The sequence below is a fragment of the Rhinoraja longicauda genome, chromosome 42 (assembly GCF_053455715.1).
Source record: "Rhinoraja longicauda isolate Sanriku21f chromosome 42, sRhiLon1.1, whole genome shotgun sequence".
Classification (NCBI taxonomy): domain Eukaryota; kingdom Metazoa; phylum Chordata; class Chondrichthyes; order Rajiformes; family Arhynchobatidae; genus Rhinoraja; species Rhinoraja longicauda.
Genome location: NC_135994.1, coordinates 10401599 through 10429244, shown reverse-complemented (window position 1 = coordinate 10429244; position 27646 = coordinate 10401599). Strand labels below are relative to the sequence as shown.

Genomic DNA, 27646 nt, shown 5'->3' with positions numbered 1-27646 from the left:
TTGCTTTCCCTCTCTCTCCATCCCTCCCCATTCCCAGTTCTCCGACCAGTCTTACTGTCTCCGACTGCATTTTATCTGTTTGCTTTGTTGTTACCTTCTCCCAGCTAACAATGACCTATTCTACATTTCCCTTGACTTCATTCCCTTTGTCTTGAGTTCACACCTTACACTTCCTTATCTACGTGTCTCCCTCTCCCCTGACATCAGTCTGAAGAAGGGTCTCGACCCAAAACGTCACCCATTCCTTCTCTCCAGAGATGCTACCTGACCCGCTGAGTTACTCCAGCACTCTGTGAAACGTCACCTATCCATGTTCTCCAGAGATGCTGCCTGACCCGCTGAGTTACTCCAGCACTCTGTGAAACGTCACCTATCCATGTTCTCCACAGATGCTGCCTGACCCGCTGAGTTACTCCAGCACTCTGTGAAACGTCACCTATCCATGTTCTCCACAGATGCTGCCTGACCCGCTGAGTTACTCCAGCACTCTGTGAAACGTCACCTATCCATGTTCTCCACAGATGCTGCCTGACCCGCTGAGTTACTCCAGCTTTTTAGTTTATCTTCTGTACTGTCCCTCGCTCTGCCTCAGCTAAGATTGGACAACCTTTCGATTGAATCCAAAACCTTTTCCAGTTACATAGAAGATAGAACAGTACAGCACAGGAACAGGCCCTTCAGCCCACAATTACTGTGCCGAACATGATGCCAAGTTGAACTGGTCTCAATTTTCTGTACATGATCCCAATCCCTATATTCCCTTCACTTCCATGTGCCTAACCGAAAGCCTCTGAAACGCCACTATGGTATCCGCCTCCACCACCACCCCTGGCAGTGCGTTCTAGGTGCCCACCATCCTCTGTGTAAAAAAACTTCTCTCCGTAATCTATATACTAAAACTCCCGTTCGTTTATTCCTGTTTGTTCCTGAACTACAGCTAAAACGGTACACGATAGCACGCCAATTTTAGGCCCACCTTACTCACCGTCGTCCGTTTGGTGCCAATGGAAGAAGTTTCATTGAAATCGGTGTTATATTTTAAAAGTTATTCACATTTTAAAGTTTAAATCTATCTCCTAGGGGGGGAAGGAGGGAGGGAGGGGGGCGGAGGGATGGAGGGGAGGAGGGAGGGAGGGGGGGAGGGAGGAAGGGGGGAGGGAGGAAGGAGGGAGGGTGAGGAGGGGGGGATAAGGGGGGTTGAGGGAGATGGAGTGGAAGGAGAAGGGGAGGGAGGTGGAGGGAGGGGGGAGTGGAGGGATGGGGGAGTGTAGGGATGGGGAGTGGAGGGGGAGGGGAGAGAGAGGGGAAGGGGTGGAGGAAGGGAGGGGGAGGGGGAGGGATGGGGGGAGTGGAAGGAGGGGGGAGGGGGATAGGGGGGGAGGGGGGTTTGAGAGGAGGTGGGGAGGACAGGGTGCTGCACCAATGCAGGAGAGCTTTGGGCCCACTTGGTCTTGTCTCTATTGAACTTTCCCCCTCTCACTTTATAGCTACGCCCTCTAGTGTTGGACATTTCCACCCTGGGGAAAGATTCTGACTGTCTACCATCTCTATGCCAAAGTATATAATTTTATATACTTCTATCAGGTCTCCCCACAACCACTGACGTCCCAGACCAGACAAAACACTCCAAGTTTATCCAACCTCTCCTTGCCGCTGAAAGCCTCTTCTCCAGGCAGCATTCTGGTAAATATCAGATTTTTTCAATGTTAAAAAGAAAGAATGAGACGTGAAGCCATACCATTGTGTGCAAGATTTATTGCATTGATGCAGGCATTCTTGGCTGTGCTATAAATTAGTTAGCCAGAACTATTATAATAATATTGGAGCTGTTAATAACACAAATGGTGTGTTTCCACAGTCTAAGAATAAAGGGGAGGCCATTTAAAACTGAGATGAGAAAAGACTTTTTCACCCAGAGAGTTGTGAATTTGTGGAATTCATTGCCACAGAGGGCAGTGGAGGCCAATTCACTGGATGAATTTAAAAGAGAGTTAGATAGAGCTCTAGGGGCTAGTGGAATCAAGGGGTATGGGGAGAAGGCAGGCACGGGTTACTGATTGTGGATGATCAGCCATGATCACAATGAATGGCTCGAAGGGCCAAATGGCCTCCTCCTGCACCTATTTTCTATGTTTCTATGTTTCCACTAGTGGGAGAGTCTAGGACCAGAGGTCACAGCCACAGAATAAAAGGAAGGAGATGAGGAGGAATTTCTTTAGTCAGAGGGTGGCAATTCATTGGAATTCATTGAAGGGCTGCACGGTGGCACAGCGGTAGAGTTGCTGCCTCACAGCGCCGGAGACTCGGGTTCCATCCTGACTGTGGGTGCTGTCTGTACGGAGTTTGTACGTTCTCCCCGTGACCTGCGTGGGTTTTCTCCGGGTGTCCCGGTTTCCTCACACACTCCAAAGACGTGCAGGTTTGTCTGTTAATTGGCTTCGGTATAAAATGTAAATTGTCCCTAGTGTGTGTAGGATGGTGTGAGTGTGCGGGGATCGATGGTCAGTGTGGACCCGGTGGGCCGAAGGGCCTGTTTCCTCGCTGTATCTCTAAACTAAACTGAACTAAATCTATCAGACACTCTGGGATGGCTTTGGCAACAAAGCAGAGAGCAGGAAGTCACCAAGAATGGTGGGCATGTAGGACAGTGGAATCCAGAAGAGTTTGGCATCCCAGCCGGCGGCATAGCGGGTACGGGCGTGCCTGGCAGTCAGAGCGTGCCCCATGCAGTACGTCACTTTGGACAGGTCGCTATCACATAACACGTTCATGGAAAACCTCTGGACCTGCACATCTGGAAAGGAAACAGAGAAAAACGCGCTCATTGTTCTTCACCGCTTTCACTGAAATGACCCCATGCTCATCAACAGGAAGGTGCCCCTGTTTGCTTATTGACCACCCTCACAATCTCACTCCCGACACTTGCAGTTGCAGGTGGGTAGGGGTGCCAACTACCTCACTCCCAAATACAGGACACGGTGACGTCACCGCCCCGCGCCCCACGTGACCTCACCCAGCCAGCAGCCATGTGCTCCCGCTCCACCAATGGCGGCCGCCCGGGCCGAGAGGCAGGTTGCTAAGCAACCTCCGTTAGGCGGCGCCCGGGCTTCCGGGCCTAGACTGTCCGGAGCGAAAATGTCGGAAACCTAGAGTGTCTGGACTTAAACTGTCTGGGCCTAAACTGTCGGGGTCTACAGTGTCAAGGCCGACAATGTTGGGGCCTACAGCATCCGGGCCTACAGAGTCCGGGCTTACGGTGTCTGGGCCTATAGTGTCGGGGCCTACAGTGTCGGTGCCGACAATGTTGGGGCCTACAGCATCCGGGCCTACAGAGTCCGGGCTTACAGTGTCTGGGCCTATAGTGTCGGGGCCTACAGTGTCCGAGCCTACAGCGCCCCCCGGGCCCAATATGGGACAAGGGTGGTCCCGTACGGGACAAACTAATTTAGCCCAAAATACGAAATGTCCCGGCTTATACGGGACAGTTGGCAACCCTAGGCGTGGGTGAGCTTCACATTGCTCTTCCCTGAACTGGGCAGCATCAGTGAAAGAAACTATTCTTGACTATTCTGCCAACCTAGAGGTGGTAGCAGGTCAAAACCTAGGCAAGATCATGGTAAGTCTTTTCTAACTTCTCTAGATTACATCCAGAATGATATTTCTCTAGCTTGTAGTTCCCACACTGACCTTTCTGTCCTGGGCCTCCTCCACTGTCAGAGTGAGGCCACACATAACCTGGAGGAACAGCACCTCATATTTCGCTTGGGCAGCTTACACCCCAGTGGTATGAACGTTGACTTCTCTAACTTCAAGTAACCCTTGCATCCTCTCTCTCTCTGCCCCTCCCCCACCTAGTTATCGTACTAGTTTCACTGTGTAGGAAAGAACTGCAGATGCTGGTTTAAATCGAAGGTAGACACAAAAAGCTGGAGTAACTCAGCGGGACAGGCAGCATCTCTGGAGAGAAGGAATGGGTGGCCTTTTGGGTAGAGTTGCTGCCTCACAGCGCCAGAAACCCGGGTGCGATCCCGACTACGGGTGCTGTCTGTACGGAGTTTGTACGTTCTCCTTGTGACCGCGTGGGTTTTCTCTGGGTGCTCCGGTTTCCTCCAACACTCCAACAACGTACAGGTTTGTAGGTTAATTGACTTTGGTAAAATTGTAAATTGTCCCTAGTGTGAGTGTGTGGGGATCGCTGGTCGGCGCGGACTCGGTGGGCTGAAGGGCCTGTTTCCGCGCTGTATCTCTAAACTAAACTAAACTAAACTAAAACAATGAATTTGCTTGAAGATAGACACAAAAAGCTGGAGTAACTCAGCCGGTCAGGCAGCATCTGTGGAGAACATGGATAGGTGACGTTTCACAGAGTGCTGGAGTAACTCAGCGGGTCAGGCAGCATCTGTGGAGAACATGGATAGGTGACGTTTCACAGAGTGCTGGAGTAACTCAGAGGGTCAGGCAGCATCTCTGGAGAAATGGAATAATCTTTGGTTTAAACCAGCATCTGCAGTTCCGTTCCTTCCTACACAATGAATTTGCTCTTTATTTAAGTTAGAGTTGAGTCAACAGGTAGTCCAGGATGTGTTGAAAGAAGTAAATGACTGAACTTGATCCAGCTGTGGAGTGTTTGGATGGTGGGAATGGGTGCCGTGCACAGTCAGAGATCAGCTGCAGGCCACCTACACTTTTCAAAGTATCTCTGTCCATAACTCTGGCGGACCTCTGGTGCCAGCCTGTCCCACAGTCTCTGCAGGTCCTTCTCAATGCACTCCAGGTTGGTCACAGCCGTACGGAAGAATCCCGGCTCAATGATGCTGACCTGAACACCAAAATACTGCATGTCGCGTCTGAAACCAAAAACACAGTGCAAATGTACACGAGTCAAGGCATGTCCTCAAAGGTAATAGCTACTGATAAGAGTGCAGTAGGAAGAACCCCTCACAACTACACACTGTGCCAGCCCACAACCCCCAACCCTCTGATCCCGATCCCTGTCTGACGGGCTAGGAGAGGCCCATCCCCAGCATCATTGGGAACGGCTGGGGCCAATCATCTGATGTTGGTTTGGCCGCCTGAACCTTGTCAGCTACTCCCAATAAACCCAGGCATTCCAGCCAGAGGGGAGATGGGGGAAGGTGAAGGAGTCAAAGTGGGGCACCTCCCTGCTCGCTGTGTTCCCCTGTCACAGGTTGGAGGAAGACTGAGCCATTGGGACAAACCCCAGACCACCATCGCCACCGTGTGGTCAAGACTGGGCTGCCGGAAAGAAGCCCTAGACAGCCAGCGCCTCCACTGAGGCTCAGACTGAGAGGCCGGGGCAAGCCTGAGACACCAGTGCCTCTCCCTGCCCACGGGTAACGAGGGACTGCTCCCACACACAGAGGCAAAGACTGAGCCGCCAGGATAATCCAGACACTGCCAGCGCCGCCTCCAAGCCCCAGAGACTGAGCCGCCAGGATAAACCTGAGACCGCCAGCGCCTCCTCTCGAGGCGAGGGTGAACTGCAGGGAGAAGCCTGAGATCACCACGCCTCCTCCTTCAAGACCAGGACTGAGCTGCCGGGACAAGCCCGCGATCACCAGCACCTCACCACACACGCACCGTGACGGTGAGGGACAGCGCCCCCATGTGGCCCTGGGCTTTCTAACCACTGTAAATAAAACACATCAGGTGAGTTCACCTGACTGTGAGTGTGGGTGTGGGCACTGCACAGCCCAGCGTCGGCCACGACACCACAACAGAAATGAAGTTGCTGGTTTCCAAAACAAGACACAAAGTGCTGGAGTAACTCAGCCGGTCAGGCAGCATCTCTGGAGGGCATGGATAGGTGATGCATGTCTTCCCCTGCCCCCCTGAGTTACTCCAGCACGCTGTGTCACGGTTGTACACCAGTTCTAACTTGGTCAAAGTCCCTGAGCCATTCACTGACGCTTGGATAGTTAACGAAAACCCTGGTCAAAGAGATGAGCTCCAAAGAGGAGAGAGGTGGAGAGGTTTAGGGAGGGAATTGCAGAGCTGAGGGGCCAGGTAGTTGAAGGCACAGGCAAAGACCAGAGAAGTGCAGGAGAGAGGGAATTGTGTAGAACCTCAAACACAGGGAGAGGAGGGAGAGGTGGTGTAGCAGGTAGAGCCTCTGCCTCACTCACATCACCGGAAACCTGGGTTCCATCCTGACCTTGGTTGCTGCCTGTGCGGAGTTTGCATGTCCTCCCCGTGACCTGCGTGGGTTTTCTCCGGGTGCTCCAGTTTCCTCCCACACTCCAAAGAAGTGTAGGTTTCTAGGTTAATTGGCACTCTGTAAATTGTGTAGGGAGTGGATGACGTGGAACTAGTGTGTGAACGGGTCGGCGTGGACTCGGTGGGCCGAAGGGCCTGTTTCCGTACTGTATCTTTCATTTCAATTCAACTCAATTCAATTCAATCAAACCCCTTGGGTCCTGCACCAGCACTCCCAAGTCCCTTTGCACCTCTGATTTCTGAATCCCCTCCCCATTTGGAAAATTGCCTTTGCCTTTATTACCACTGCCCAAGTGCATGACCATACACTGTGCTACGCTGTGTTCCATTTGCCTCTGTCCTGACTGTGGCACTTCCAACAGTGCAGTCCAGACTCAGAGTCAGCCAGGACTTTAGCCTGCTGCCTGTAGGTCTGTAACCCACCTCAGCTCAGCAGCAAGAACAGCTTCTGAACGCCGACACACATGGCATGGTGGCTTGTCAGCTATTAGTTTTCAAAGATTGCCAGCAACAGCTCCCTCCCACCCAGAAATGAAGGCATTGGTGTGAGACACATTCATTAGGGATAATATTATTTTCAAAAGTACTCCAAATGATGCGATGAGAATGGGTATTTTTTGTACACATTTGCGAGCTTTGAGGCTGAGCACGTCAAGGGCGTTAGGACGGCACGGTGGCGCAGCGGTAGAGTTGCTGCCTCACAGCACCAGAGACCCGGGTTCCATCCCCACTATGGGTGCTGTCTGTACGGAGTTTGTACGTTCTCCCCGTGACCACGTGGGTTTTCTCCGGGTGCTCCGGATTCCTCCCACACTCCAAAGACGTGCAGGTTTCTAGGTTAATTGGCTCCTGTAAATTGTCCCCTCGTGTGTGTGTGTGTAGGATACAATCGGTGTGAACGGGTGATCGCTGGTGGGCATGGATGTGGTGGGTCGAAGGGCCTGTTCCCATCCCGTATCTTTAAACCAAACTAGGCTCTAACCGCAAACTGTCTGAGAAAGACTCCACTCCACACTTCGAGAGGCAGTAGCCACCGCCAGCAAAGGATATCCTGCCCATGACACTGGCCACGTTCACAACTCTACCCTTGGCCTTCTTCACCAAGGGGAGGAAGGTGAGCGTGACCTCCATCAGCCCCAGCAGGTTGACATCCAGGACTGCATGATAATCCTTCATCTTCATCCATTCGGTGGGTCCGATGGGAACAGCCCTCCCTGCATTGTTCACCAAGCCCCAGAGACCTGCAGAGGAAAGGAGAAGCCAGCGATCAACAATGCTGCCTGCTTCTGCTCCAACTTTATTTCCAGTCAGAGTGGAAGTAAGATTCTGTCTAAACGCGAGGCTTTAATGTGCATGAATAATCGTCACGGTGGCGCAGCGGTAGAGTTGCTGCCTCACAGCGCCAGAGACCCGGGTTCCATCCTAACTACGGGTGCTGTCTGTACGGAGTTTGCACGTTCTCCCTGTGACCGTGTGGGTTTTCTCCGGGCGCTCCGGTTTCCTCCCACACTCCAAAGACGTACAAATTTGTAGGTTAATTGGCTCTGGTAAAATTGTAAAAATTGTGCGGGTGTGTGGGATAGTATACGTGTACGGGGTAATCGTTGGTTGGCGTGAACTCAGCGGGCTGAAGGGCCTGTTTCCATGCCGTGTCCCTAAAGTCTAAAGTATCTCTAAAGTCTAAGGTCTAATACTGTGACTTTCTCAATACCAGCCCTGTGTCACTGGCACATTTGTCAGCTTCTACTCGGCAGAGGAACTGCAGATGCTGGATGCTTGAGCAAAAGATAAAATACCAAGTGTTGGAGTAACTCAGCAGGTCACGCAGCATCTGTGGAGAACATGGATAGGTGACGTTTCACAGAGTGCTGGAGTAACTCAGCGGGTCAGGCAGCATCTGTGGAGAACATGGATAGGTGATGTTTCACAGAGTGCTGGAGTAACTCAGCGGGTCAGGCAGCATCTCTGGAGAACATGGATAGGTGACGTTTCACAGAGTGCTGGAGTAACTCAGCGGGTCAGGCAGCATCTGTGGAGAACATGGATAGGTGACGTTTCACAGAGTGCTGGAGTAACTCAGCGGATCAGGCAGCATCTGTGGAGAACATGGATAGGTGACGTTTCAGGTCTGGACCCTTCCGCAGTCTGAAGAAGAGTCCCAACCCAAAACATCATCTATACGGGTTCTCCAGAGATGCTGTCTGACCCACTGAGTTTCTACAATCTACCATGATTTGTAGCTGTTGTCAGAGCATTGTAAGGAGGAAGAGAAATGATGGATGCCTGTATGAAATCTGTTACTGGTTAATAGAACCAGCAAAAGAGAGAAAAGCTGTATAAAACTGTGTCACATGAATCTTTGTTCAATGAACGTCTTCTTGCGTATGGCGTGCACAGCCTAAAGTTGTAGGCCAAGGGTGAACATCCAGGCCAAGGCAGCATCAGTTGCTGGGTGGATGGCCTTGATGCCACCAGGGACAAGCCGCAGTGAGCCGCCATTCACGAGGGATGTGTGGGATGGTGTGGTCTGGATATCTGCAGTCACAAGCAGGGCTGTGTCTGTCATCCCCCACTTGTGCAGGTGATGGGCTGTTCTTGCATGGAGGGTGTGGATCGTGTTCAGGGTTAGTCATTGCTTGCGATGGAGGTCAGATCCCGGTGGTTTCACTGTGGGGTCTGTGATCACCTCTCCGTTGTTGGTGTTGGCACTTTCCAGGCTCTGCACCACTCAGTCTTGGGGTCAAAGTCTTCCAGGGATTTGGCTGAAGACCAGAAGGGTTTGTGGGACTTCAGGCAGGCGCGTGTTGGGCAGATTGTTCAAGTCAGTCTGGATGGGAAGGTCAGGGTTAGCCCCAAAGGTGCACCAATCTGTCAACATCAGTTAAACCCGACTGTTCACTGAACAGCCAAAGATTGGTGCACCATGGGACTGTTCAATGAACAGTCGAGTTTGCATGTTCCCAACAGCTGCTGTATTTCACGCTCTTAAATGAAGCCTTGATTGCCTTGCTCGATCTTTATGGTGTGTGTTTAAGTTTTCTTTAACTGCACATGCTGGAATCTTGAGTAAAGCACAAAGTGCTGGAAGAACTCAGTGGGTCAGGCAGCATCTGTGGAAGAAATGAATCTGAAAAAGGGTCCTGACCCAAAACGTCACCTATCTATTCTCTCCACGGATGCTGCCTGGCCCTCTGAGTTCCTCCAGCGCTCCATTGAACATGGAACGTAGAATGGTACAGCACAAGAACAGGCCCTTCGGCCCACAATCTGAATATATGAAAACGCACACCTCCAGATTCAGGGACAGTTTCTTCCCAGCTGTTATCAGGCAACTGAACCATCCTACCACAACCAGAGAGTGGTCCTGACCTTCCATCGACCTCATTGGAGACCCTCGGACTATCTTTAACTGGACTTTATCGGACTTTACCTTGCACTAAACGCTGTACCCATTATCATTTATCTGTGCACTGTGGATAGCTCGATTGTAATCATGTCTAGTCTTTTCTTTGACTGGATAGCACGCAAACAAAGGTTTTTCACTGTACCTCGGTACACGTGACATTAATAAGCTAAACTAAACTAAACTACTATTGGAGCCATCCTGCAGCAATTTGTTACAATACTTCACTCTGTTCAGATGGTGAAGAGTTGTTCTTGAACTGGGGATGAACAGATCAGGCTCCCTGTTACCTTTCTCTCCCACCTGCGCTCGGACCCAGTCGGAGGTTTTCTGGATACTGATGCGGTCAGTCACATCGAGCAGGACGGCCTTCAGTCTGGGAGAGTTGCTCCTGAGCACGGAGTCCACGCCTTTTTGGGTCAGGCAGCCGGCAAGGACGCGGAAACCTTGGTGGTCCAGGCGTTTAGCCAGAAGGTTGCCAAAGCCCGAGTCACATCCAGTGATGAGAACGTACTTGTCCTTGACATCGCCGATCTTCTGACGGTCCCTGATCAACCATCCGACGGCAAAGAGTAAAGCCACGGACAGGACATAGAGCCACATGAGGTCACTCTGACGGACCTGGGAGGAGGAGGCAGAACAATTGAATTTAATAATGTCTTCATGCTTAGTTTACAAGATGAAATCATCTTCACTTGGCTTGGAATGTGCGCTGCATGCAGTAGGAGGTCGGCACTCTGCAACATCTGCATCACACACTTTAGTTGCCAAATAAACGGTGTCATATATGCAGGCAAAATCTAGTTTAGTTTTAGTTCAGAGATACAGCGCGGAAACAGGCCCTTCAGCCCACCGAGTCTATGCCGACCAGCGATCCCCGCACACTAACACTATACAACACACACTAGGGACAATTCACAATTATACCAAGCCAATTAACCTACAAACCTGCACGTCTTTGGAGTGTGGGAGGAAACCGGAGCACCTGGAGAAAACCCACGCGGGTCACGGGGAGAACGTACAAACTCCGTACAGACAGCACCCGTAGTCGGGATGGAACCCGGGTCTCCGGCGCTGTGAGTCTGCAACTCTACCACTGCACTCTCTAAACCTTGCAATGAGGTAGCATGATACCACCAGAGCATGTAGGCAAAATAAGTCACCTATGACTCTTTTTAAAGGCCGACACGAAGCCACGTAAAATATATTGCAAAGTTAAATAGCAACAATAGAATTGAAATTTGCTTCTAAACATATGGCCATTTCTTTCCAGCACCTTGGTAACACTAGATTCACAATGAATTGTGCATAGAATTTGTCTCCAATACTGGAGACCACGACTGAGATTAGAGGAAAGACAGTGATCCATTGGATACAGTTCCAAGTGGGTTTGCTGGCCTGATACCTGCAGAGAGTGGCTTTTCTCATGGGTAAAGGTTGGGCAGGCTAAACATGTGTCTGCTGGAGTTTAGAATGGCAGCAGGTGGTGCCGCTGCCTCACAGCGTCAGAGACCCAGGTTCGATCCTAACCTCAAGTATTATCTGTGTGTGGAGTTTGCACCTTCTCCCTATGACTGCACAGGTTGCCTCCCATATCCCAAAGACATGCGGATTTACAGGTTAATCGGCCCTCTGTAAATTGCTTTCTCGTGTTTAGGGAGTGGATGAGAAAGTGGGATAACACAGAACTAGTGTGAACGGGTGATCACTGGTCAGCATGGACTCGGTGGGCCGAAGGGCCTGTTTCTATGCTGTACCTCCTAAGGTAAACTCAAGTGAGAGGGGACAAACAAAGTATACAAAACCCTGAGGGTCTCGGCAGCGTGGTGGCGGCGAGGGAGGGTCCTCTCGTGGGCGAATCGTGAGCTGGCGTTCATGGTTTTAAAATAAGGGGTCGGTGTTTCAAGACAGAAAGGAGGTGAAATGTCCTCTTCAGAGGGCTGAGTCTTTGGAACTCTCTTCAATAATGGACAGTGGAAGCAAGGTCTTTGATTTAGAGGTGCAAAGAGATTTTGGAGTGCTGTTGCAGGATTCCCAAAAGGTTCATTCACAAGTTGTATGGTAAGGAAGGCGATTGCATTGTTTGCATTTATTTTGAGAAGACTAGAATATAAAAACAGGGGTGTAATGCTGAGGCTTTATAACACACTGGTCAAGCCGCATTTGGAGCACTGTGAGCAGTTTTGGCCCCCATATCTGAGGAAGGATGTGCTGGCTCTGGAGAGGGTCCAGAGGAGGTTTACAAGAATGATCCCAGGAATGAGTGGGTTAACATATGATGAGCGTTTGTCGGCACTGGGCCTGTACTCGCTGGAGTTTAGAAGGATGAGGGGGGACCTCATTGAAACTTACCGAATAGTGAGCGGCCCGGATAGAGTGGATGTGGAGAGTATGTTTCCACCAGTGGGAGAGTCTAGGACCAGAGGGCACAGCCTCAGAATTAAAGGACATTCCGTTTGGAAGGAGATGAGGAGGAATTTCTTTAGTCAGAGTTTAGTTTCGTTTTGTGTGGAGATATAGTGCGGAAACAGGCCCTTCGGCCCACCGAGTCCGCGCCGACCAGCGATCCCCGCACACTAACACTATCCTACAGCGATTATAGAAAGAGAATTCTACCAGTCAATCTGTCCCAATAATTGACTGAACATAGTGAAACATTTTTGGATATGGAGGCGTAAACTGAGGATTCCTCAAAGACAAGCCTTTTTAAACGGGTGACAAGATGTTGTCAAGCTGGATTGTCAAGCTGGAAAGGGTGAGATTTATGAGGATGTTGCCAGGACTAGAGGGTGTGAGCTACAGGGAGAGGTTGAGCAGGCTGGGACTCTATTCCATGGAGCGCAGGAGGATGAGGGGTGATCTTACAGAGGGGTATAAAATCATGAGAGGAACATGTAAGCTAAATGCAAAGAGTCTTTTACCCAGAGTAGGGGAATCAAGAACCACAAGACATAGTTTTAAGGTGAGGGAGGAAAGATTTAATAGGAATCTGAGGGGCACCATTTTTATACAAATGGTAGTGGGTGTATGGAACAAGCTGCCGGAGGAGGTAGTTGAGGCTGGGACTATTACAGCATTTAAAAAACATTTGGACAGGGACATGGATAGGACAGGTTTGGAGGGATATGGGCCAAACGCAGGCAGGTGGGACATGTTGGTCAGTGTGGACAAGTTGGGTGGAAGGGCCTGCTTCCATGCTGTGTGGGTCGACAGTGTCAAAACCCTTCACGTATAAAAGCCAAGCAAAGGAGACTCACTAACTTGGGGCGTCACGGTGGCGCAGCGGTAGAGTTGCTGCCTCACAGCGCCAGGGACCCGGGTTCCATCCTGACCACGGGTGCTGTCTGTACGGAGTTTGTACGTTCCTCCCGTGACCTGCGTGGGTTTACTCCGGGATCTCTGGTTTCCTCCCACACTCTAAAGACGTACAGGTTTGTAGGTTAATTGGTTTGGTAAAATTGTAAATTGTCCCTAGTGGGTGTAGGATAGTGTTAGTGTGCGGGGATCGCTGGTCGGCGTGGACCCGGTGGGCCGAATGGCCTGTTTCCATGCTGTATCTCTAAACTAAACTAAACTGTGAAGGAAATACGTGTGCATTCAAACTGAACAGGGCTGGTTTGACTGGGAAAATGGTCCATAATCACTTAAGTCGAGAGTAACTGTGCAAATGTAAAACTTACAATTTCAAATGCTTGTTCCTCCACATCAAGTCACATGCAGCTCACCGAGGCTATGCTCATCATGCCTGCTTGTGAATGTGTACTTTGGAATCGTACGTAACATGGTTGTTTGAAGGTTTCAGCCGCTGAACTGATAAGTGGCTCATTGTTTACTGATCTCCCGCGCGGGATTCTCAGCTGACCGGCGGTGATTTACTCGAAATGCCGAATGCTGCAAGCCTCACAGTGGCTAAGCTTCACAGAGTTCTCCTGGGGTTTCTTTCTTTCACATTGGTCCCTGGATTAAGCAGCGGCATTTATGCGTCTGCACGTGACCAGGAAAGGCCGACTCTCAATGTAATAAGGTGTTTGTTGGAGGTTACGGCGTTTTAAACAGACATCGAAGAGAATTTTGACACCAACTTTCCCACCAAGCTGCTGGACAAGAGGTTTAGTGATCTCATCAAAATCTGAGTGTGGAATGCAGGGTAGGCCCGAGCCTGGAACAGAGCACCATGAGGTGTGTCTATCCTCGGTGTGAAGCAGCATCTGCAGTTCCTTCCTACACATATCACCAAGGAGATCGGGCGGCACGGTGGCTCAGCGGTAGTCGCTGCCTTACAGCAAATGCAGCGCCGGAGACTCAGGTTCGATCCTGACTACGGGTGCTGTCTGTACGGAGTTTGTACGTTCTCCCCGTGACCTGAGTGGGTTTTCTCCGAGATCTTCTGTTTCCTCCCACACTCCAAAGACATGCAGGTTTGTAGGTTAATTGACTGGGTAATATGTAAAAATTGTCGCTAGTGTGTGTAGGATAGTGTTAGTGTGCGGGGATCGCTGGGAGGCGCGGACCCAGCGGGCCGAAGGGCCTGTTTCCGCACTGTATCTCTAAATCTAAAAATCTAAAATTGAGGGAAGTTGAAGGACTTCGAAGAATATGTGCACAGAAACAGGCCGTTGAGCCCAACAAATCCAGGATGCCTCAAACAGGCCTCCTCCGATCAATCTAACCACCTCCCCCTCGCCTGCCATCACCTTCCTTCATGTAGAAACAAAGAGCTGCAGATGCCGATTGATACCAAAGATGGACACAGAGTGTTGGAGTAACTCAGCGGGTCAGACAGCATCTGTGGAGAACATGGATAGGTGACGTTTCACAGAGTGTTGGAGTAACTCAGCGGGTCAGGCAGCATCTGTGGAGAACATGGATAGGTGACGTTTCACAGAGTGCTGGAGTAACTCAGAGGGTCAGGCAGCATCTGTGGTGAAAAGGAACAGGGGACGTTTTGGGTAGATGGTAGGTCAGAATTGCTCTCTAGATGGTGGTAGATGCTCTCTAGATGGTGGTCGGATGGTACAGTTACCTTATAACAGTTGGGAAAAAGCTGTGTAGGAAGGAACTGCAGATGCTGGTTTACACCAAAGTTAGGCACAAAATGCTGGAGTAATTGAACAGCTCAGGCTGTGTCTCTGGAGAGAAGGAATGGGTGACGTTTCCGGTCAAAACCCTTCTTCAAACTGTCCCTGAATCTGGAGGTGTGCGTTTTCACACTTCTGTACCTTTTTGCCCGATGGGAGAGGGGAGAAGAGGGAGTGGCCGGGGTGAGACTGGTCCTTGATTATGCTTCTGGCCTTGCCGAGGCAGCGTGAGGTGTAGATGGAGTCAGTGGAAGGGAGGTTGGTTTGTGTGATGGTCTGGGCTGCTGGCCTTGCCGAGGCAGCGTGAGGTGTAGATGGAGTCAGTGGAAGGGAGGTTGGTTTGTGTGATGGTCTGGGCTGCTGGCCTTGCCGAGACAGCGTGAGGTGTAGATGGAGTCGATGGGAGGTTGGTTTGTGTGATGGTCTGGGCTGCTGGCCTTGCCGAGGCAGCGTGAGGTGTAGATGGAGTCAGTGGAAGGGAGGTTGGTTTGTGTGATGGTCTGGGCTGCTGGCCTTGCCGAGGCAGCGTGAGGTGTAGATGGAGTCAATGGAAGGGAGGTTGGTTTGTGTGATGGTCTGGGCTGCTGGCCTTGCCGAGGCAGTGTGAGGTGTAGATGGAGTCGATGGAAGGGAGGTTGGTTTGTGTGATGGTCTGGGCTGCGTCCACAACTCTCTGCAATTGTGCTGTTGTAACAACTGTCTGTTTCAAACGAATGTTACAATGGCACTAATAACTGTTTTGTTAGTAAGGTGGATGTTCATTTACAATGTGGAAAGTATTTACATAGGGAGTACATAGCTGTATGTTGATAGGGTGTAAAGCATTTAGGTACTGTAATGCTTTAAATTTATTCTCTCCTCCCCCTCAAGCAACAATGTATGAATGTATCATCGCCCAGGTTTTAATGTCTTCTGTTATTCTTCAGCTTCCAAATCTTCAAGTGAAGTGTTGCATTTTAGGACGTCGAACAAGGGCAGGACCTACACATAGAGTTGCCAACTGTCCCGTATTAGCCGGGACATCCCACACTTTGGGCTAAATTGGTTTGTCCTGTACGGGACCACCCTTGTCCCGTATTAGGCCCGGGGGGGAGGGGGGGTGCTGTAGGCCAGGACAGTGTACGCCTGGACACTGTAGGCCCAGACAGTGTAGGCCCAGACAGTGTAGGCCCAGACGCTGTAGACCTGGGGGGGGGGGGGGGGGGGGGGCGCTGTAGGCCCGGACAGTGTAGGCCCGGACAATGTAGGCCCGGACAGTGTAGGCCCGGACAGTGTAGGGTCGGAGGCCTGGGCGCCGCCTGTACGTAGGGTTGCCAACTGTCCCATATTAGCCGGGATATCCTGTATATTGGGCTAAATTGGTTTGTCCCATATGGGACCGCCCTTGTCCCGTATTAGGCCTGGGGGGCGTGGTAGACCCAGACACTGTAGGCCCGGGGGACGCTGTAGGCCCGGACACTGTAGGCCTGGACATTGCATGCCCAGGGGCCGCTGTAGGCCTGGACGCTGTAGGCCTGGAGGCCCGGGTGCCGCCTACCGGAGGTTGCCTAGCAACCCGTCTCCCGGGCCGGGCGGCCACCATTGGTGGAGCGGGAGCACGTGGCCGCTGGCTGGGTGAGGCCTGGGCTGTTCCTTATTTGGGAGTGAGATAGTTGGCACCCCTACCTAAAGAGTAAATGGTAGGCCTCTGGGTAGTGTTGTAGAGCAGAGGGATCTAGGAGTACAGGTGCATAGTTCCTTGAAGGTCGAGTCGCAGGTGGATAAGGTGGTCAAAAAGGCTTTTGGCACTTTGGCCTTCATCAGTCAGAGTATTGAGTATAGAAGTTGGGAGGTCATGTTGCAGTTGTACAAGACGTTGGTGAGACCGCATTTAGAATATTGTGTTCAGTTCTGGGCAACATGTTATAGGAAAGATTTTGTCAAGCTTGAAAGGGTTCAGAGAAGATTTATGAGGATGTTGCCAGGACTAGAGGGTGTGAGCTATAGAGAGAGGTTGAGCAGGCTGGGTCTCTATTCCTCGGGGCATAGGAGGATGAGGGGAGATCTTATAGAGGTGCACAAAATCATGAGAGGAATAGATCGGGTAGATGCACAGAGTCTCTTGCCCAGATTAGGGGCAAGAGACTTTGTGGGGCCTCGTGGCGGTGGGCCCTCGCGATGGTGGGGCCTCACGGTGGTGGGGCGTCGCGGCGGTGGGTCCTCGCGGCGGTGAAGCCTCGTGGCATTGAAGCCTCGCGGCGGTGTGGTCTCGCGGCGGTGGGGCCTAGCGGCGGTGGGGCCTCGCGGCGGTGGGGCCTCGTGGTGGTGGGGCCTCGTGGTGGTGGGGCCTCGTGGTGGTGGGGCCTCGCGGCGGTGGGGCCTTCTAGTGGTGGGGCCTCGCGGCGGTGGGGCCTCGCGGCGGTGAAGCCTCGCGGCGGTGGGGCCTCGCGGTGGTGTGGCCTCGTGGTGGTGGGGCCTCGTGGTGGTGGGGCCTCACGGCAGTGAAGCCTCGTGGTGGTGGGGCCTCGTGGCGGTGGGGCCTCGCGGCGGTGGGGCCTCGTGGCGGTGGGGCCTCGTGGTGGTGGGGCCTCGTGGCGGTGGGGCCTCGCGGGACAACCAATGGTCAGCGGTCAATGAGGGCATGGGAGGACTGCCGTGTGGAGGACTCGGCGTTGAGGGGCAGGGGGGTCGTAAGGAATAGGAGCAGAATGAAGCCATTCGGCCCATGTAGTCTACTCCGCCATTCAATCATGGCTGATCTATCTCTCCCTCCCAACCCCATTCTCCTGCCTTCTCCCCATAACCCCTGACACCCGTACTAATCAACAATCTATCCATCTCTGCCTTAAAAATATCCATTGACTTGCCCTCCACAGCCGTCTGTGGCACTGAATTCCACAGATTCACCACCCTCTGACTGAAGAAATTCCTCCTCATCTCCTTCTTAAAACAACGTCCTTTAATTCTGAGGCTGTGCCCTCTGGTCCTAGACTCTCCCACTAGTGGAAACATCCTCTCCACATCCACTCTATCCGGGCCGCTCACTATTCGGTAAGTTTCAATGAGGTCCCCCCTCATCCTTCTAAACTCCAGCGAGTACAGGCCCAGTGCTGACAAACGCTCATCATATGTTAACCCACTCATTCCTGGGATCATTCTCGTAAACCTCCTCTGGACCCTCTCCAGAGCCAGCACATCCTTCCTCAGATATGGGGCCCACAACTGCTCACAATGCTCCAAATGAGGCGCCATAGCGTTACATCCCTGTTTTTGTACACAATCCCTCTTGAAATAAATGCTAGCATTGAGTTTGTTTACAAGCATAAAGGGGTGGAAGGGGGAGAACAATGGACAATGGGGAGCCGCTGTGGGGTGGGGGGTGAGAAGAAAGGAGGCATCGTAACTTTGCCAACGCTGTAGGTGGCTGCTATTTGTATACATTGGGCACGCAGCAAAGAATCTCACTGTGCCTAGTTACATGTGACAATAAAGTATTCCAACCCTATCATGTCTACCTCCAAGAAGGACAAAGGGCAGCAGACACAGGTAAAGAAGACCCCACATACACTACCCCAGTCACCTCCCTGTTCCCTCATTGTCACTGGGTCTAGGTCCAGCAACTCCCTTTGCGACAGGGTGCCTTCACCAGAAGAGGCCGGATGAAGGCCCAGAGTCTTTTCACCCAGAGATTGGGAATCAAGAACCAGAGGACATAGGTTTACTCTCATGCGATACATAGGTACAATCTGACCACACATGAGTAATGCAAACCTAACAATGAAGCAGAGTCTCGAATATAGTGTTACAGCCACAGTTTTAGTTTTTAGTTTTAGAGATACAAAGTGAAAACACACCATTCGGCCTACCGAGTCTGCAATCACCCATACACTAGTTCTATCTTACACTCTAGGGACAATTAACCTACAAACCCGCACGTCTTTGGGAAGTGGGAGGAAACGGGAGCACCCGGAGAAAACCCACGCAGGTCACGGGGAGAGCGTACAAACTCCGTACAGACAGCACCCATAGTCAGGATCGAACCCGGGTCTCTGGCGCCGTGAGGCAGCAACTCTGCCGCTGCGCCACCGTGCCACACAAAGGAAGTGCAGATTTTAAAAATATGCGAGGGCTTCATTAAGGTTGATTGGGAGATCGGGAGTACATCCTTAAGCTTTTGACAGATCAAGAGCCTGATAACAACTGGGGTAAGGGCATTCTTGAATCTGGTGGTACGTGCTGTCAAGCTTATGTGGATCGGAGGCAGTGCAGGCAAGGTTCAGTGTAAGAATGAACGGCAGATGCTGGTTTAAATCGAAGGCAGGCACAAAATGCTGGAGTAACTCAGCGGGTCAGGCAGCATCGCTGGAGAGAAGGAATGGGTGACGTTTCGGGTCGAGACCCTTCTTCAGTATGATGGCGTAATGTTCAGTGGTTTGATTTCTAGCATAAAGGAGTTGGCTTGTGAGAAAAGATCGAGTAGATTGTGCTTGTTGTCGTTGGAGATGAGAAGAATGAGGTTGGCTCAATGAAACGTGTGGGATTCTGATGGGACGTGATAGGAAAGGTGTTGGGAGGATGTTTCACACGGTTGTATTGGACAAAGGCTGGGCATTGAAGCTTGCACACAGGGGATTGAGTTCTCTTAAAGGTTGTGAATGGTTGGCAGTCTCAACAGAGAGCTTTGGCAGAGGCATTAATTGGATTCAAGACTGACGTTGACAGATTCTTAAGACGTTAGGGGAATTAAAGGTTATGGGGCTAGGTGAGGGAGTGGATTGAGACCAAACAGCAAATCAGGCATAATGTTAACAAATGTAAAAGCCTCGAGGCCAAATAGCCTATTACTGCTCATATTTCATATATTCCCCTGCTCACATGCTGAGAGTGAGGTCGCACGGTGGGCACGGTGGCGCAGCGGTAGCAGCGGTAGAGTTGCTGCCTTACAGCGAATGCACCGCCAGAGACCCGGGTTACATCCCGACTACGGGTGCTGTCTGTACGGAGTTTGTACGTTCTCCCCGTGACCTGCGTGGGCTTTCTCCGAGATCTTCAGTTTCCTCCAAAGACGTACAGGTTTGAAGGTTAACTGGTTTGGTAAACGTAACAAAAAAATTGTCCCCCGTGTGTGTAGGATGGTGTTAATGTGCGGGGATCGCTGGTCGGCGCGGACCCGGTGGGCCGAAGGGCCTGCTACTAAACTAAACTTAAATCATGACTTGAATGACAAAATGAAAATGAACAGCAATGCAAAAGCGAGCGGAGGGTTTTGAAGTTCCTTGGCCAGTGCGTTCATACACTCTTGCTGGTCGTGTCAGTCACTGGTGGGAAACCTCAAAGGGATTCCTTTTTAAAAACAATGTGCTACTTTAACAGGATTTTAAGGGCTTAACTCTAAGTAGAAAATCTCTGAGTCGCATTAGGATTTATTTAATGGGGTCGCTGACAAATCGGATTTTTTTTGTTGCACTCAGAGTTTGAAATCCCACAGAGTCTCGGATTCACTGCAGTCATAGGAATGAAAATAAAATACCCTGGAGCTGCGTGAAGCGTGAAGGGCAAGTCCAGTGCATCTGATCACGGGCATTTGGTCAGCGATATCAATGGAACTCTTCGCAGCATCATAGGGGCCGTGTATGCATCCTGTGGCAAATGGATAGGGAAATGCACCTGATCTCTGATAGTCTGTTAGAGTCATAGAGTGACACAGTGTGGAAACAGGCTCCTCGCTCGGCCCAACTTGACCACATGTGTTTCCTAAACACTGCGATAGTTCCTGCAACGATGATTCAACCAGCGGACTGAATTCAGGTTTATAGGTTTAAGGTAAAGGGGGAAAGATTAAATAGGAATCTGAGGGGTAACGTTTTCACACAGAGGGTGGTGGGTGTATGGAACGAGCTGCCAGAGGAGGTAGTTGAGGCTGGGACTATCCCAACAATTAAGAAACAGTTGGACAGGTACATGGATAGGACAGGTTTGGGGGGATACGGACCAAACGCGGGCAGGTGGGACTAGTGTAGCTGGGATGAATTGTGGGCAAGTTGGACCGCAGGGCCGGTTTCCACACTGTATCACTCTCTGACTCCAACAACAGACTAGGAGCGTCTGCTGTAAATGTATCCATCTGCAACGTGTTGCTCCAGCTTTGCGTTACCACTCAACTGTCGACGATCATTCATACAAAGGCCACGCGGAACATGGTGAAGACTGGCATTCTTTCCAAGCAGTCCTGACAAACTGGCTGCTTATCAGCAACCAAAGCGAAGAATGTAAGCTGTGTCAACCACTGTCTGGCACTCGTTTACTGAGGTAGACACAAAACGCTGGAGTAACTCAGCGGGTCAGGCAGCATCTGTGGAGAACATGGATAGGTGACGTTTCACAGAGTGCTGGAGTAACTCAGCGGGTCAGGCAGCATCTGTGGAGAACATGGATAGGTGACGTTTCACAGAGTGCTGGAGTAACTCAGCGGGTCAGGCAGCATCTCTGGAGAACATGGATAGGTGACGTTTCACAGAGTGCTGGAGTAACTCAGCGGGTCAGGCAGCATCTCTGGAAAGAAGGACTGGGTGACGTTTCAGGTCAAGACCCTTCTACAGACTGAGAGTCAGGGGAGAGGGAAATAGAGATAAGGAAGGGTAAGGTGTGAAAATGACAGATCAAAGGGGACGCTGATCCAAAGTGAAAATGTAGAATGATTCATTGTTGGCTGAGGGGATACAATCAGTAAAATTGAATCAGGAGGACAGTGAAACTAGTCGGAGAACTAGGATGGGGGAGGGACGGAGAGGGAGGGAAAGCAAGGGCTACTTGGAGAAGTCAATGTTCATATCGCTGGGTTGTAAGCTGCCCAAGGGAAATATGAGGTGCTGTTCCTGCAAAATCCTACACATTTTGTCAGAGATAGTTGCCTGGCAGTCTGTGCGAGGAGCAGTACCTCTTGTGCAAAGGCAGCCCATGCTGGCAGCATTGCAGGGCTTCAGTGGGTGGCAGGGCAATGCAGTTGGCATCTGACTGGACAAGGACCCTTACCATCCAGGCTGTGCCCTCTCCTCACTGCCCCTCAAGCTATAGGAACAGAAGTCTGAAGTCCCACATGCACCAAGTTCAAGAATGGTTACTTTCCTGCAACCATAGACATGAAAAGCTGGAGTAACTCAGCGGGACAGGCAGCGTCTCTGGTGAGAAGGAATGGGTGACGTTTCGTGTTGAGACCCTACTTCAGACTAGTCAGGGGAGAGGGACCATCAGGTTAAGGAACCAACCCACCTCAGCATGGAACACCACACACCGCCTCTTGCACCACCGTGAACTTGTTTTCTAAAAGTTTTTTTTAACATAAATGTCTTTTTTTTGCAGTCTTTGTTTTCTCGCTGTCTCGTACAATTTATGTGTAATTTATGTGTAATTTGTGTTTGGGACTCTGGAGATTCCCTGTTTCTGCCTGCATTGCACATCTACTCCTGCAGCCAGCCATGCACTGACTCAATTGTAAAACTGTCACTTCCATGCATGTTGTTCCCAGGAGCAAAGGTCTACACAGTTGGTTTTTCTTGGCTCTTTCCAAGTTAACAGAGGCTGCAGCTGGAAACTCCTGTACGGACTTTGTACGTTCTCCCCGTGACCTGCGTGGGGGGGTTTCTCCAGGAGCCCCGGTTTCCTCCCACACTCCAAAGACGTACAGGTTTGTAGGCTAATTGGCTTCAGTAAAATTGTAAGTCGTCCCCGGTGTGTGTTAGTGAGTGGGGATTGCTGGTCGGTGCGGACTCAGTAGGCCGAAGGGCTTGTTTCCGCGCTATATCTCTAAACTAAACTAAATTAAATTAAACTAAACTAAACTAAACTAAACGAAAATAAGCTGGAAACTCTTTGCCAGAGTTGCTATTTGGAGAGTTTGACAATCTGCAAGCCTGCCATGGTGGCAAGTGTACAGGATTTTCATCCAGGATGAAGATTAAACTTCAGGATCTGATCTGAAGAACAAATATTTACAAATTTTCAACTCCAAATCCGATGTGTGGACCTGTTGCATTGTTGATCCCGACCAAAGCCACAAAATGCTGGAGTAACTCAGCGGATCAGGCAGCATCTCTGGAGAGAAGGAATGGGTGACGTTTCGGGTTCGAGACCCTTCTTCAGAGCAGGTCTTAAGGGCGGCACGGTTTCGCAGCGGTAGAGTTGCCACCTTACAACACCAGAAACCCGGGTTCCATTTCCACGCTGTATCTCTAAAACTAAAACTTGGCCTTTGGTCTGCTGCAATATCTTGCGCGAGATAGAGTGGATGTGGAGAGGGTGTTCCCACTAGTGGGAGAGTTTTGGACCAGAGGGCACAGCCTCAAAATAAAAGGACGTACCTTTAGAATGGAGATGAGGAGGAATTTCTTTAGCCAGAGGGTGGTGAATCTGTGGAATTCGTTGCCACAGACGGCTGTGGAGGCCAAGTCAATGGATAAGACAGAGATTGATATTTTTAAAGGCAGGTGAATGGGGTTGAGAGGGGAGATAGATTAGCCATGATTTAATGGCGGAGCGGACTCAATGGGCCGAATGGCCTAATTCTGCTCCTATGTCTTACGGTCTTATGGACTAGTTGTCCGACCAATCGCATTTTATTGATTAAACCTTCTTACACAAGCAGTTCCACAGTGAAGGTGGCATTGTTCATGCAGGATTAGCTTCAGCCTGCTAATCTGCTTAATGCCTAACATGGAAATTAACTCTGAATATGGGGACGAACTAATATTTCCAACTATAAATCCGATGTGTGGACCTATTGTAATGTTGATCCCCACTATCAGGCCTTAAGGGCGGCACGGTGGCGCAGTGGTAGTGAATGGGAAGATCCAAGGAGAGAGGGATACTTAGCAAGGGTTACATGAAGTTAGACAAGTCAATATTCATACCGAAGATAGACACAAAATGCTGGCGTAACTCAGTGGGACAGGCAGCATTTCTGGAGAGAAGGAATGGGTGACGTTTCGGGTCGAGACCCTTCTTCAGACTCATATTCATACCGCTGGGTTGTAAGCCCGCAGCTAACAATGATCCATTCTACATTTTCCTAGATCCTCGTCCCCATTGTTCTCTTGTTTTCACACCTTACCCTTCCATATCTCTGTCTCCCTCTTCCCTGACACTCAGTCTGAAGAAGGGTCTCGACCCGGAACGTCACCCATTCCTTCTCTCCACAGATGCTGCCTGACCCGCTGAGTTACCCCAGCACTCTGTGAAACGTCACCTATCCATGTTCCCCACAGATGCTGCCTGACCCGCTGAGTTACTCCAGCACTCTGTGAAACGTCACCTATCCATGTTCTCTACAGATGCTGCCTGACCCGCTGAGTTACTCCAGCACTCTGTGAAACGTCACCTATCCATGTTCTCCACAGATGCTGCCTGACCCGCTGAGTTACCCCAGCACTCTGTGAAACGTCACCTATCCATGTTCTCCACAGATGCTGCCTGACCCGCTGAGTTACTCCAGCACTCTGTGAAACGTCACCTATCCATGTTCTCCACAGATGCTGCCTGACCCGCTGAGTTACTCCAGCATTTTGTGTCTACCTTGGGTGTAAACCAGCATCTGCAGTTCCTTCTTAGACGTCAGGGCTAATGAATAGGTTGGATCTAACACATTGTATCCTTTTGTGAATTAACCAGCACCTGCGTGCTGAGGTTTTTGAAAAATTTCTGAGTTCTGAACCTATCTAAATCTGGGTATTGTTCTCATCCATCTGTGTTCTGTGCAACCAGTCAAGGTTGTCTAGATCCTCCCATCACCTTCCATCTGTCACAAGAGGAGTTGGAACAAATGATGATGAACCAGGCTGGGACAATGGAGTTCACTGGCAACGGCTGCAAGCTTCCCTCCAGAGGTTTAGTTTAGAGATACAGCGCAGAAACAGGCCCTTCGGCCCACAGGGTCCACGCCGACCAGTGATCCCCGCACACTAACACTATCCAACAGCCACCAGGGACAATTTTTACATTTACCAAGCCAATCAACCTACAAACCTGCACGTCGTTGGAGCGTGGGAGGAAACCGAAGATCTCAGAGAAAACCCACGCAGGTCAAGGGGAGAACGTACAAATTCCGTACAGACAGCACCCGTAGTCGGGATGGAACCCGGGTCTCCGGCGCTGCAAGCGCTGTAAGGCGGGAACTCTACCGCTGCGCCACCGTGACTACCCTAAATTGTGTAGGGACAGGATCTATCTTTAAATCAATCAAGGGAATGCTGTGAAAACCTTCATGTAGACCTGTGTGATGTGTGGACAAACGATATGATAAAATAGAACTGTATGTATCCCAGGAGGGGAATTGATCTGCCAACAGTCATAAAACACAAGACACATGAAACATGAAATTAAAGTGAGTAGTGGAAGGGATTGGGGATGTCAAAGATTGGGGAGGGGGGGATAATCTCAGTCCCAGTCTACCCCACGACAGAAGGGGGAGGGGTTGTACAGTTTGATAGCCACAGGGAAGAAGGATGTCCTGTGGCGTTCTGTGCTGCATCTCGGTGGGACCAGTCTGTTGCTGAAGGTGCCCCTCAGGTTGACCAGTGTGTCACGGAGGGAGGGGGGGAGCTGTATTGTCCAGGAGGCTCCGCAATTTGAGGAGCATCCTCCCCTCCAAGACCACCTCCCCGTGAATCCAACTCCAACTCCAGCCCCCAGGACGGAGCCGGCCTTCCCGATGGGTTTGTTGGTCCTGTTGGTGCCCGCGGCCTTCGCCCTCCTGCCCCGGCACACGGCAGCGAAGAAGATGGCGCTGGCCACCACCGACTGGTAAAACATCTGCAGCATCTCACTGCAGACGTTGAAGGAGCGGAGCCTTCTCAAAAAGTACAGCCGGCTCAATCACAGCTAAATAAATAAAGGAGAAGTGGCCCTGGTTTGGCAAAGAGTGGATTTGGAAAGAAAAAGCACGCAACATGCTGACATTGAAGAATTAGCACCCAGAGTCTTGCAAGTAGGAAGAGATTGGAGAGTGCTTTTGAAAGAAATAAGAACTGACTAAAGGAGCCATCTTCAGTCTGAAGAAGGGTCTCGACCTGAAACGTCACCTATTCCTTCTCTCCACGGATGCTGCCTGCCTGCTGAGTTACTCCAGCACTTTGTGTCTACCTTTGATTTAAACCAGCGTCTGCAGTTCTTGCCTACACATAGCAGCCATTGTATGTTGTGGGCCATGCTATGGTATGTTGTGGGTAGTCTCTGTACCACTGAACAGTGTGTGTCAGGGGAGCTTTGATAGTACGCTGCAGCCAATTAATATTTAAACCAGGGATTTTACAATGCACTGTAGCAAAATGAAAAATATTGATATTATGCAGTTGCATTAGCCAAACATTAATTGTCCCTGTGGTGCAAAGTTCAGACCAGCTACTGCAATCTATGTAGGAAAAAACTGCAGATGCTGGTTAAAATCGAAGGTAGACATAAAATGCTGGAGTAACTCAGCGGGACAGGTGGCATCTCGGGAGAGAAGGAATGGGTGACGTTTCGGGTCGAGACCCTTCTTAGCCCATTCCTTCAGCTTCAATGATTAGAAATTAAAATGCGACACAGTGCAATTTTATGTGAAGTAAGAGCTGGCTAAAGAATCAGGGGAAAATGAGAATATTTTTCCACAAGACAAATCATTATAGTCTAAAACGCGATTTCATTTGTTATCTTCAAAAGACGATCAGAGATATACTTGAAAAAGGCAACAACAAAATATAAATCAGGGTTGCAGGGAAGGCTAGTTGGAAGCTATGACCAAGGCAGACCGCAGAAGCACAGGCTGTTCTAGACTAGCAGATCCTTAACACAGCCAGTATCTCAAACTTGAAAGAAAGAGAAAAGTATTGGCCAGCTATCCACTGCTGATTATTATCCTGGAATCCCAGCTGGAAAACATTTGTGAGAAGTCTAACACTTGATATGGGATTGCTGCTCGTTGCAAAAGACTGCTGCTTGTCCCGGCAAATCCACAAAGATTGTTCGTTGCCTCGGTTACCCAATATGAGTCACCCATGTTCATCAGAGAAAAATATAAGCAATATGCGGATATATGGAATGCGGATGGGGAGATAAGAGTGAGTGAATTGGACAAGCCCGCGCAGAATATATGTTGCCCGATCAGCCTGCCTTTCCAATGGAGATTTTGTTCAACTAGATTTGCTTCTGTTCGTTTATCAACCTTTACATTCTTCATTTCACTTACCCAGATGAATGGAGCCTTCTTATCCCGAGTGTTCGTAGTTGCAAGCAGTTTAGTGCAATACCAAATTCCTTTTGCTTGCTGTTTTAGATTCTTAGAAATTAGATGTTGTTGAAGCAGTTTTGATTTAAATAAAGCTGATTTATGAGGGTGTGACACCAAGCTCTCCTTGGAGGGTGGAGTTTGAATATTTAAAGTCACAAAGTACTTTGCCGCTTCAAATCATTAAGCTGTCAAATGTGTTTTCAGTTGTGGGAGATTTCAGCAGAATTTCGTTGCTTTAAGATTGACCAAAATATTAACAGGATCACAACTCTAAATCTGGTTTATTTGGACAAATGACTGTGTTTCTCAGTCCAGGTTCACCACAGGTTGTCGGTCAGCACAACATGTTCATAAATGTTTCCTTTTTGCCAGATTGGGGCGGCACGGTGGCGCAGCTGGTAGAGCCATTGCCTTGCAGCGCCGGAGACCCTGGTTTACATCCTGACTAAGGGCGTCGTCTGTGCGGAGTTAGTCAGCACTGCTCTCTGGTAGAGGAGGTAGGATGATTTAGTTGCTGTTTTCAGGCAACTGAACCGTCCTACCAAAAACAGGGAGCAGTGCTGAACTACTATCTACCTCATTGGTGACCCTCGGACTGTCCTTGATCGGACTTTGCTGGCTTTACCTTGCACAGTGTATCCATACACTGTAAATGGATCGATTGTAATCATGTATTGTCTTTCCGCTGAC

General features: G+C 50.3%; 1 protein-coding gene across 3 annotated transcripts; it reads right to left on the bottom strand.

The window, feature by feature from the left end:
* Nucleotides 1-1747: 1747 nt before the first annotated feature.
* rdh5 (retinol dehydrogenase 5 (11-cis/9-cis)) lies at nucleotides 1748-27031 on the bottom strand. 3 transcript variants are annotated; one of them, XM_078431344.1, is made up of 6 exons: nucleotides 26915-27008; nucleotides 12898-13057; nucleotides 9931-10261; nucleotides 7220-7478; nucleotides 4684-4847; nucleotides 1748-2794 (listed from the first exon to the last, which is right to left on the bottom strand). In XM_078431344.1, the coding sequence occupies exons 3-6, from the start codon at nucleotides 10241-10243 to the stop codon at nucleotides 2574-2576; spliced, it is 957 nt and encodes a 318-aa protein (XP_078287470.1). In that variant the 5' UTR covers nucleotides 10244-10261; nucleotides 12898-13057; nucleotides 26915-27008; the 3' UTR covers nucleotides 1748-2573. The 3 variants fall into 3 exon arrangements, with proteins under 3 accessions (XP_078287470.1, XP_078287469.1, XP_078287471.1); XM_078431343.1 differs by lacking the exon at nucleotides 12898-13057 and having other exon boundaries at nucleotides 26915-27031; XM_078431345.1 differs by lacking the exons at nucleotides 12898-13057; nucleotides 26915-27008 and adding an exon at nucleotides 13321-13358.
* Nucleotides 27032-27646: the final 615 nt, after the last annotated feature.

What these genes read in the sequence shown, in the direction of transcription:
- rdh5 (XM_078431343.1), bottom strand. Translation starts at nt 10,243, where the DNA reads ATGTGGCTCTATGTCCTGTCCGTGGCTTTACTCTTTGCCGTCGGATGG. An exon ending in TCTTTCTCAGACAGTTTGCG is followed by an intron (nt 4,848 to 7,219) that starts GTTAGAGCCTAG and finishes TTTTGGTTTCAG; the next exon opens with ACGCGACATGCAGTATTTTG. An exon ending in ACAGAGATACTTTGAAAAGT is followed by an intron (nt 2,795 to 4,683) that starts GTAGGTGGCCTG and finishes TTTCCTTTCCAG; the next exon opens with ATGTGCAGGTCCAGAGGTTT.